The 12084-nt window shown below is 44.2% G+C and overlaps 1 protein-coding gene across 2 annotated transcripts in view; it reads left to right on the plus strand.

Moving 5' to 3' along the window:
- Positions 1-12084, plus strand: part of dnah5 (dynein, axonemal, heavy chain 5) — a 390322-nt gene that overhangs the window by 289509 nt on the left and 88729 nt on the right. For both annotated transcript variants that reach the window (XM_039736932.1, XM_039736933.1), the window contains exon 57: positions 5970-6084. In XM_039736932.1, coding sequence (XP_039592866.1) covers positions 5970-6084 — 115 coding nt within the window. The remainder of the gene's footprint in view (positions 1-5969; positions 6085-12084) is intronic.

A 12084-nucleotide genomic window follows, 5' to 3' on the forward strand; every position in this document is an offset into this window, starting at 1 on the left:
AAAAGACTTTGTTGGACAGTTAACATATCCAAAGATCTTGACCATACATTGTTCTTCTCTCTTGTTAAATGAATCTGAGCCTGAAGATGTCTATTAATTTTTTACATTTAAGATGTCTCACTTAAAGATGTACCAATATTGTTTCTTGTCCTAGTGTGTATATAAACACAGGGAACTCCAGTTTCTGTATTACATCTCGCCTGAAGAAGGGGCCTGAGTTGCCTCAAAAGCTTGCATATTGTAATCTTTTTAGTTAACCAATAAACGGTGCTATTTTGCTTGATTTCTCTCTATTATGTGTAACAGAAACATACAAGTACCAGAATGTCAACATAATCACGTTAGGAAGAGCATGTCGAGTGTCCACCATTTAACTGATGCAGATTTAGTACACATGCTTTGTGTGTCGCGTTTTGAAACCCCACCCCACACGCAAAGCTATAACATTCAAGAGTCCCAAAGCAGTTCCAAAAATGCCCACTAGAGAGTATGGCCAGGAGAGGGAATGACGGGTCTGCAGACAGCAAGAAGAAAGTTTGGGGTGCCAAGCATAGACAACAACAAACCAAACAAAAAGAAGTGTCGCTCTCTAGCATGCATCCTGTTTGCAGAATTCAAATAAAGAAGGCTTCTTAGAAGGTTGCAGTTGCTTCTAGCTGTGGTTTGCCTGTCTGCGGGTTGCTTTGGCCATTAAATGACCTCTTACTGGGATGCCCGTTATCTTATGGCGGTGGGGTCAAATGCATTCAAACTGGCAGGTTCTTGGCACTGAGGGAGAAAGGAAGGAAATGAGAAGGTTAGCAACAGCACCCTCTCTTGTCTCGACAGATTACTACATAACTCGACAGAGCCTGTGAGCATGCGTGTCAAGGGGGAACACTGTCAAAAACCCCGGCTAGCAATGCAGTGGGTCACTTTGAATTGTTACAAATCAAACATCTCTCTATTATAAAAAAAAAATCTTGGAAGGAGACGAGATCTTTTGAAGAGAGACACTTTCACGTCCTGCGAGATGAGACTTTGTGCCAAGAGATTTAATCACACTTGGGGTTGGAAATAAAAGACAAAGAGTAGATGACAAAGTAGAACGTTGTAAAGAATTCAAAAACGTTGGCGCAGTACACAGGCAGAGCAGGTTAGAGAAAATGGAAGTACGAAAATTTTAAAGTCTCAAAAAAAAAAAGGATAGTAAAGATCGCATTAGCGCAAACAATTTATTAATACAAAAAAATGCTCTGTAATAACCAGAAGCTTCTTGGTGCACAAAAGGTAAAAAAAGGAAATGCCTGAAAAACAAAACGAGGTAATTTAAGTGGGACAAAATGCCAAAGCAGTAATCCAGGGCGAAATCCAAAAATACAAAAAATCAAAGGAAAGGTTCAAAAATAAAACACAGAAGATCACAGAAATTGAGAAAACTCTGCCGCACCACCAATGCATTCAAATGAACTGCAAGGAACTGGAGGTTTAAGAGCCTCTATAGGGCTGAGGTCAATTCCCTTTGCAGTGACCGTCAGGTGGCCCCACCTTTACGGGGACCACCCACCAAATGCATGGACCATAATGGAGGCATAGAGAACAAAGCAAATTGTTAACAAAAGTGACATGATCATAAATATATAACACACAAAGGACCCAAAACAAGAAGTTGAACCCTAGCAATGGAAGGAACCCACGCTGAAATACGACACACACAGGAAACATGTGAGCAGATGTCCAAAGTGGGTTGGTAACATTTTGTTTGGTTGGTGGCAAAATTGGCACTCCAGCCACCATAAAAAACCTCACACTGGTCCGTTCCTTCTGAACTAGTCTGAAGTGATCTGCGCCACCACCACCTGATCAAAGCACCGTGATGTCCCTACATTGATGGATTGAAGGCCAGAGGTCCACATGACCGTTATCACCAAGTTCTTCCATGTGGACTTTGATTACCATGAGGACTGATTGAGGTCATTCATGTCAGGTAGAATGCCTGAGCTGGGTGGTCTTGTGGCCTTGGACCCCCTAAAGATTTTATTTTGTTCTCCAGCCGTCTGGAGTTCTTTTTTTTTTTGTTTTTTCTGTCCTCCCTGGCCATTGGACCTTACTTTAATTCAATATTAATTAGTTTTCCCTTATTTTAATTCTTATTTATTTTGTCTTTTTTCTCTTTCTTCATCATGTAAAGCACTTTGAGCGCCATTGTTTGTATGAAAATGTGCTATAGAAATAAATATTGTTGTTGTTGTAGTATGGTGCTGAGGCATCACCTGTCATATGGCTACACTCGGGTCCTAATCTGGACTCCTGAGTTGGTTTGTCGTATGGTGGGTGCATCAATACGCCGTATCAGCGCCTGATCCTAACCTCTCTCCTCTCTCTCTTGCACATGGGAGGGCCGAATGTCAGTGCCTGACCCACACGATCGACACCACCCATTGTATTATGGTAGGCTACCACACCGCAAGGCTTGGTGACTTTCACGTACCCCCTGACATGAAATTGACAGATTCTGCATTGTGCACAACACATAGGTGGCTAGTGTCGTTTCTTGTCTTTTTACTTTGCCTTTTGCCACTCACCTTCTGCACCACTCTGCCGCTTGACGCAGCCACGCAACTGGAGTCACCGGGCGTGTCACATCACAGGCCATGTACGGTGGTTTTTCCACTGACGTACTCATACTGTATATTACTAATGATACTCTCATTCTAAAAATAGGATTCATGTCTCCAAAAGTAAAATGTATAAATGAATAACTAATTATTTAACTTATTTCTGGTATATCAAGATGTACTGTCACAAAAGAGTCCAAAAGACATTGAAAAGGTTTGGGGCAGCCACTCATATATTGTGTCCTGGCTGCAAAATGGGTAATTGGTATGGAGTTCTCAGCAGGTTTAAATCCAAAACAGAACTGACACAAGATGAGAAATACGGCGGCTTTAAAGGCCGAGAAAGGAAGTGACGTCATCCATGGGGCCGGAAGTGATGTCGTTCATGGGGGTAGAAACGGAAAGTGAAGTCATCCATGGGCCCATAACCGGAAGTGATGTCGTCCATGGGCCCATAACCGGAAGTGATGTCGTCCATGGGCCGGGGGTCTGTAAAGTGATGTCATCCATGGTCCCAGAACCGTAAGTGATGTCATCCATGGGCCCATAACTGGAAGTGATGTTGTCCATGGGCCGGAGACTAGAAAGTGATGTCATCTATGGGCCCGGAGCTGGAAGTAGGAGGAGGAGGTCAAGTGCATCAGGAGGAAAAGGGGAATTAAAAGGTACAGACAGTGAAATAGCAGATGCCCTAAACTTACATTTTTCTGAGGTGTTCACAAGTGAGCAAGTGGACAACCGCTGAGTGGTAACAGGGACTACTAAGGAGGTACTGAGGGATTTGGAAATCGTAGAGGGAGAAGAGCAGCTCAGATTACATAAGATGAAATCAAACAAATCACCAGGACCAGATAATATTTACCCTCGAGTTCTTAAGGAGGCTAGTGAGTGTAGATATAAACCCTTGAGACATATTTTTAGGAAGTCACTGCGCACTGGAGAGATTCTGAAGGACTGGAAAATGGCAAATATCATCCCATTATATAAAAAGGGTGACAGGGCAGATCCAAGCAACTACAGGCCAGTAAGCTTAACGTGCATCACAGGAAAATTAATTATTAAGGATAAGATTGATCAACACATGGCAAGAACAGGAGTTATTCTGAACAGTCAGCATGGGGTCAGAAGAGGGAGGTCGTGTTTTACTAACATGCTGGAATTCTATGAGGAGGCAACAAAAGGATACGACCAGAGTGGAGCAGATGATATTATTAATCTGGATTTTCAGAAAGCATTTGATAAGGTGCCACATTAGAGGTTGGGCATCAAATTAAAAGAAGTGGGAGTTCAGGGTGATGTTTTTAGGTGGGTGCAGAATTATCTCAGACACAGGAAGCAGAGGGTGACGGTGCGAGGAACCTCATCAGAACTGGCTGATGTTAAGAGTGGTGACCAGCAGGGGACAGTGCTAGGGACACTGCTATTTTTAATATCTATAAATGATTTAGATAGGAATATAAGTAACAAGCTGGTTAAGTTTTCATATGATACCAAGAAAGGTGGATTGGCAGATAATTTGGAATCCGTTATATCATCACAGAAGGACTTGGACAGCAGACAGGCTTGGGCAGAGTTGTCCATCCATCCATCCATCTTCTAACTCGCTGAATCCGAATAGGGTCACGGGGGTCTGCTGGAGCCAATCCCAGCCAACACAGGGCACAAGGCAGGAACCAATCCTGGGCAGGGTGCCAACCCACCGCAGGACACACACAAACACACGCACACACTAGGGCCAATGTAGAATCGCCAATCCACCTAACCTGCATGTCTTTGGACTGTGGGAGGAAACCCACGCAGACACGGGGAGAACATGCAAACTCCACGCAGGGAGGACCCGGGAAGTGAACCCGGGTCTCCTAACTGCGAGGCAGCAGCGCTACCACTGCGCCACCGTGCCGCCCTGGGCAGAGTTGTGGCAAATGAAATTTAATGTCAGTAAATGTAAAGAATTACACATAGGAAGTAAAAATGTGAGGTTTGAATACACAATGGGCGGTCAGAAAATCGAGAGTCCACCTTATGAGAAGGATTTAGGAGTCATAGTGGACTATCAAGTGCCAGACAGTGTTCAGAAGCCATTAAGAAGGCTAACAGAACTTCAGGTTATATAGCGCCTTGATGTGTGGAGTGCAAGTCACAGGAGGTTCTGCTCAAGCTTTATAACACCCTGGTGAGGCCTCATCTGGAGTCCTGTGTGCAGTTATGGCCTCCAGGCTACAAAAAGGACAGAGAAAGTCCAGAGAAGAGCGACTAGGCTGATTCCAGGACTACAGGGGATGAGTTATGAAGAAAGATTAAAAGAGCTGAGCCTTTACAGTTAAAGCAAAAGAAGATTAAGAGGTGACATGAGTGAAGTGTTTAAAATTATGAAGGGAATTAGTCCAGTGGATCGAGACTGTGACTTTAAAATGAGTTCATCAAGAACACGGGGACATAGTTGGAAACTTGTGAAGGGTAAATTTCACACAAACATTAGGAAGTCTTTCTTCACACAAAGAACGATGGACACTTGGAATAAGCGACCAAGTAGTGTGGTAGACAGTAAGATTTTATGGACTGGCGTTTGGAAGAAATAAGTGGAGAGGACTGGCGAGCTTTGTTGGGCTGAATGGCCTGTTCTCGTCCAAAGTGTTCTAATGTTCTAAAGTGATGTCATCCATTGGCACAAGAACCGTGTTGGACTTCCAGTGGATGGTCTGCAGAGGACTGAGAGAGAGAGTCAGTGCAGCTCGCCACCCCCTGGTCTGACATGGAATTGCTATCATTCAGGCCCGTGTGTGACAGAACACATAACCTTCAGTTCCTTCTTTGACATATTGGTGACCTTAACTCTTTTATTTATTCTTTCCTTCCCGACTTTGCTTGTAACATTTACTGAGGATTTGATATGAAGTGTCACCGTACAGCTTGTGACTAATATGATTCCTGCTGTGGTATTTCACATATCCTGAAAGTCACTACGTTGTATAATAAGGAGGGCCGTTAGTCCAGACCTCATTAAACTTAACCTTTCCTTTCTGCTGTGCCAGACCTTTGCGGTCATTTACTTGAAATGAAGGCCTGACAACATTTTTTTTTTTTTTTGGCTGAGGTAAAATCCATCCCATAAAGAAACAGCATGACTTTTTGTGACTGTTAATGCTGAAAAATCAATTACAGTCGGGTTTTACGTTCCTAGAGCACCCGTGAATTGTGAAAAACCAGCGGATTTTGGATGTGGTCAAAAAAAAAATGCCTGTTTTTTATAGTTTAAACCCTAAATATGCCCCCAAAACACTTTAATTTCATTTCAAGTTCAAGTTTCATGTAACCCAGTAAGCACTGGGCACTGCAGTGCTGTCATGTATCTTCTGAATGTTTGTATTACAGAATGAACACTGGCTTGGAAAAACTCAAGGAAGCTTCGGAGTCGGTAGCAGGTCTTAGCAAGGAGCTGGAAGTGAAAGAAAAAGAACTGAAGGTGGCAAACGAGAAGGCTGACATGGTGCGTAGTCAATCGTCTACTGCTCGTTTAATCGTTAAGTTTATCTGGTATCAGTAGGGCTCTCAGCCATCATGGGTCAGTTTCCTGTCAATGGCAACTTTCCTCTTTTTTAATGGAGTGTCCTCCATGATTTGGTGAGCAGCAGAAGCTTAACCCTAAATGTACAAGGCTGTCACTGGGAAGGCTCTCGGACACCTCTACTTCTGGGGAGAGCTCAAGTGTCTCCAACTATACGCTTGTCACATCTCACCGCATGGCACCTTGGTATGGCACCTACAGGGCACTATAGATGGTGAAGAAAATCACTGGCACACATCATACCCTTCTGTTCAGAACGCACTGGGTAGAACATAAGCTGCCTTATGCATTATTAAAGACCTTGGGTATCCTGCACAGTCGCTTTTCTTATTTTCACATTTGCTGGTTGTGGTCAGAAAGCTTCTTAACTAAGACATCCTGGGGTTTCCTCGCCAGTTAGTTAACTTCTAATAAATTGATGGACTCCTTTCAGTCAGAAATTCAGAGGGCAGCACGGCTATTAAACTGCTCTGCTTCAGGTAGCCAATGATTTGCTGATGGCCGCAGACTCTGGACAAAGCAGCATATTCATTCTGTCAGACTGTCCAGAGTGGAGAACATCCTGGGTACCTCGGGCACTGCCCTCCAGTGGTTCAAGTCCTATGTGAGTGATTGGCAGGAGTCTGTTAGTCTTGGCAAGTGCAGGCCCAGCTCAGTGCCAGTCACTGCAGCAGTTCCTCAGGGCTCTGTCCTCGGCTCCTCTGTGTTTGTATGATTCCCCTCGGCCATCTCGTTCGTAGCTCTGGACTGGGTTATCATGTTTATGCAGATGATCCTCGACTATTTCAGTGATAAAAGTGAAACTTCATCAGATGTTTCTCAGCTCACTTGTCTCAGTGTAATTAAAACATGGATGGAGCAGAACTCTTTAGAATTAAACTGCAATAAAACTGAACTCCTGCAAATTGATATTAAAGAGCAACTTGAGAGAATGAGCTCCACTTCAGTCCCTCTTGACGGTGATCTCATGTCACCTTCTAATGTGTGGAATCTCGTGTCATTTTTGATTCCCCCCTTTCTTATTCCACCAACATGAATTAACAACATTAAGAAAAAGTTCTTACTTCCACCTCTGTCACGTATCCCGTGTTCGCTCATTCTTCTTCTTTTCTAAAGCTGATAAACTTCTTCCTGCTTTTATCACATCCCTCATCGATTATTGTACCTCCCTACCGGCAGGTGTCCCTTCTAATCTTCTATCACAGCTCCAGTTGATTCAAAACTCTGCTGTAAGAGTCCTGACAACAACCAGCAACAGTGAGCACATCACAGCCATCCTGCTTCACCTTCACCGGCTCCCTGTGTCTTACAGGACTGAATTTAAAATTCTGTTAATAACTCACAAAGCTTTAAATGGCCTTACAGTGGAGTACATCAGCGACCTTCTCCATCACTCCGCTCCTGATCGCCCACTGAGGTCCTCTGATTCTGACCATCTTGTTGTGCCCCACACTAACCTGCACTCTGTGGGTGACAGCAGGGCCATCAGCCGTATGGTGGCCAGACGTTGGAATGACCTCCCGAAATTCATGAGATCAGCCGACTCCATTTATTATTTTATGAAACAACGTAAAACTCGCCTGCTCAGAAAGACGTCAAACTTAACTTGACATTCTGACCCTTCTGTCAGTTCACCTCCAGAGGCTCAGGGTGGTCTGTCTGTGTTTGTGTTTTATCACAAATGATGTTATTTGTTCAGGCATTTCTTCTAGTATTGACTTTAGTATTTTACTCGAGTTTACTCTTTTATTCTATTCAGTGCTTTGAACAGCGGGTACAGAAAAGAATCACCCCTTCAAAATATTCACATTGTGTTGCTTTGCAGCCTGAAATGAAGACACACATAGAAGGTATTTCTCCAGCTCTGTTTACTTAATGAAACTTATAGCAACAGTAAAAAGACAGAATCACTGAGATGGTTAAAGGATCACCACCTCTCAAACATACCCACAAACTCAGTCAGGCGTAGATGATTACCTTCTCACTTTTTGTGAAACTATCTCATGCCCACCACTATTAGCTCATCCCCACCACTTACTGTCTCTTGCCACCCTCTTACCATCTCATGCCCATCACTATCTCATCCCCACCAATATCTCATGCCCACCACTTACTATCCCATGCCCATCACTTACTATCTCATAACGACCACATACTGCCTAGTGCCCATTGCTTATGATCTCGTGCCCACCACTTATTATCTTTTGTCCATCACTTACTATCTTATCCCTCATGCTCACCATTTATTATCTCATGTCCATCACTTACTATCTCATCCCCACCACTTAATGTCTCATGCCCACCACTATTATCTTTTGCCCATCACTTACTATCTCATCCCTCATGCCCACCACTTATGATCTTGTGCCCACCACTTACTGTCTTATCCCTACCACTTACTATCTCATGACCACCACTTACTACCTAATGCCCACCGCTTATTATCTTTTGCTCATCACTTGCTGTCTCATCCCCACCACTATTTCATGCCCACCACTTACTATCTCATAACGACCACATACTACCTAGTGCCCATCACTTATGATCATGTGCCCACCACTTATTATCTTTTGCCCATCACTTACTGTCTAATCCCCACCACTATCTTGTGCCCACCACTTACTATCTTATCCCCACCATTTACTGTCTCATAAACACTACTTAGTACCTAGTGCCCACCACTTATGATCTTGTGCCCACCACTTACTGTCTTATCCCTACCACTTACTATCTCATGACCACCACTTACTACCTAATGCCCACCGCTTATTATCTTTTGCTCATCACTTGCTGTCTCATCCCCACCACTATTTCATGCCCACCACTTACTATCTCATAACGACCACTTACTACCTAGTGCCCATTGCTTATGATCTTGTGCCCGCCACTTATTATCTTTTGCCCATCACTTACTATCTCATCCCTCATGCCCACCACTTATTATCTCATACCTACCACTTACTATCTCATGCCCACCACTTAAGTTAACCCACCCAGCAGATACTTGAAGGTCGCACCAGCTATTATTGCGTTCAGATGAGCACCAAATGCCATCGCATGCGACTTTACCTCATTTTCTGTGAACAGGACATATTGCATAGCAGTTTGATGTTACGTTCACAGCTGCACACCACCAAAATGGATGTCGGCAGGTTCATTAAAGCAGGCCTTACCTCCAAGCCCAGGTTGCTGGATCCATTAAGCAGCCGTGCTAAGCACTGCACTACCGTGTAGTAAAACGAAATGACGTCCGTTAGCCACACAGCTACTTACAGCTCATAGCCATCTTGTTACTCCCACGAGTTATAAAAGCAGTTCATATTTCACATATTGATTGCGTGTGAAGTACTGTATGTCCAGCCCAGTGCGGGTACACTTATTTAATTCTCTGGTAATCTTGGCACACTCAGTTATCTGCACTAACGGACTGTGTGTTTTATGTAACAAGCACTCTAAAGAGTTCAATCTAATCGGACCACTTTAAGTGTCACCGTTTTCTTAAAATGAGACAAGTTTTGCCAGGCTAAACTTCAATATCCGAGTCAAATCCACTGGCCAACTTGGCACACTGTGCAAGGCAGACTGAGATATTGAAAGAGCACAGCAGAGAGCGCTAAATCGTACTGCGGCCGTTTTTCTTATCACGTTTTTGACAAGATGGACTCTCTCAGCTAAATTGCAGGTGACAACTGCTTAGCTCAAACGCAGGTACACTCGTGAATTCATTGGCTCCCTTGCCGTGTTATCGTGTTTATGGTGACGTGAAACAGAGACGACATCTACTTTCAGTTGGCTGTGATATTTAATATGCACCATAAAGAGTTAAACCGATTTGGATCTCTTTAATTTTCTAAATTCTGTGATGAGAGGCGTTCCGTTGTTAGACGCAGTTACCTTCTGCCAGGGCCAATGGGGGTCCGATAGCCAAATCCAGTGGCAAATTTAGCACCCCTCTCTCTTCATATAAATGGCACTAAACTGACTTGTTCCCTTTAAGCCTTCACAATACCTGTGCTGCCCATATGGACTGTATGCCAGGTTAGCTAGTACGAGTGTTGTGTTGGGTTACATTAACGTTCACACTCTGTTAAAATGTCTTACCCAGCCAGGACGCCCTGACTATGGAAGGACCGGGGGAAGACAGTATTTTCAGGACCGCTTCTCCCCAGACCAACAGAGGATGCCCCCCTTTGTTTCCAGCGGGGCCACAGGTCATGAGTATAGAAGCTCAACCCCGTTGGCGCCTGTGCTGTGCTGTGGAAGGCAACTGTGCAAATAAATTGTGTGCTGTGTGGACTCGAATTAGTGTCCTGCCTGTCTGTGTCGGGGTTGGGGTGGCAGTACGCACCCAGGCATCACAGTCCGTTAAACATCGGGGTCCGACTTGTGTCCCTGATATGTGAGTTAGAAAAGGACTATTGTACCCGCACTTGGCTGGCAGAACTTCACTGCCATTTAAAACAGCAGAATCTCTCTCATCACAAAACTGTAAAATGAAAGTGAGCCAAGTGATTTAACAATTCAGAGTGCCACTTCAGTATTACAGTCAGCCTGGTGCCCGTTATGTAACAAGAGAGGTGGGCCAAATTTGACACTGGATTTGACTATCAGACCCCCGTTGGCCTTGGCAACATTCAACTGCATTCAACAACGGAATACCTCTTGTCACAGAACTTTTAAAATTAAAGAGATCCAAATCGATTTAACTCTTTATTATGCATATTGCACTCAAACAAATATATTTTTCTGGATTTACTTAACTATGTTATGTCAACAATTTCCACAAAACACTAATTTCATTTTCTGGTAAACTTGACACACTGGGTTGTCTACACCAATGGACCGTGGGTTGTATTTAACAGGCACTCTAAAGAGTTCAATCTAACCGGCCACTTCAAGTGTCGTCATTTTCTGGCTCGAGATACACCCGTGTTGAATTGAGACGGTTTTTGCCAGGCTAAACTTGAATATCCAAGTTAAATCCATTGGCAAGCCTGGCACACTGGGTCACCCGTTGTACAACATACAAGTCCCAGGAGGTTCTGCTGAAGCTTTATAATGCACTGGTGAAGCCTCATCTGGGGTCCTGGGTACAGGTTAGGCCTCCATATTACAAATGATCTAGCAGCACTGGAGAAAGGCCAGAGGAGAGCGATGAGGCTGATTAGGAAGACTACGTGGGGATGAGTTATGACGAAAGATGAAAAGAGCTGAGCGTTTAAAGGAAATGAAGAGGAGACCTGAGTGAAGTGTTTAAAATTATAAAGTGAATTAGTTCAGTGGATCAAGATGGTGACTTTAAAATAAGTTCATCAAGAACACGAGGACACAGCTGGAAACTTGTTAAGTAGGGTGGTAGGCAGTAGGACTTTAGGGACCTTCAAAACTGGACTTGATGTTATTTTGGAAGAATGTCAGGTTATATGGCGCCTTGATGTGTGGAGTACAAGTCACAGGAGGTTCTGCTCAAGCTTCATAACACACTGGTGAGGCCTCATCTGGAGTACTGGGTGCAGGGTTGGCCTCCAGGCTACAAAAAGGACATAACAGCACTGGAGAAGGTCCAGAGAAGAGCGATTAGGCTGATTCCAGGGCTACAGGGGATGAGTTATGAGGAAAGATGAAAAGAGCTGAGCCTTTAACACTTTGAGGGCTAAATATTTTTTCCAAAAAACACAGTTTAAATTACGACTTCTGTTGGCGCCTATTCGGCATCCCTGGCAGCAGTGGCTGTGCAAGGGGGGCATGATGGCCAGCAGGAATGCATGGCGGGCTGGCTACCTCTTTGTCTTCACACCGCAGGTGGGCAACGGTGGCAGTCGGAGTGTGACGCAATATGGTTTGTACCTCTTGTCATCATAAGTGGTGGTCCTTCTAGGCCAACGCTGCTGTAGGCATGTCAGCTACACGAACGTGTTCAGC

This window comes from Polypterus senegalus, chromosome 15 (assembly GCF_016835505.1).
Source record: "Polypterus senegalus isolate Bchr_013 chromosome 15, ASM1683550v1, whole genome shotgun sequence".
Taxonomy (NCBI): Eukaryota; Metazoa; Chordata; class Cladistia; order Polypteriformes; family Polypteridae; genus Polypterus; species Polypterus senegalus.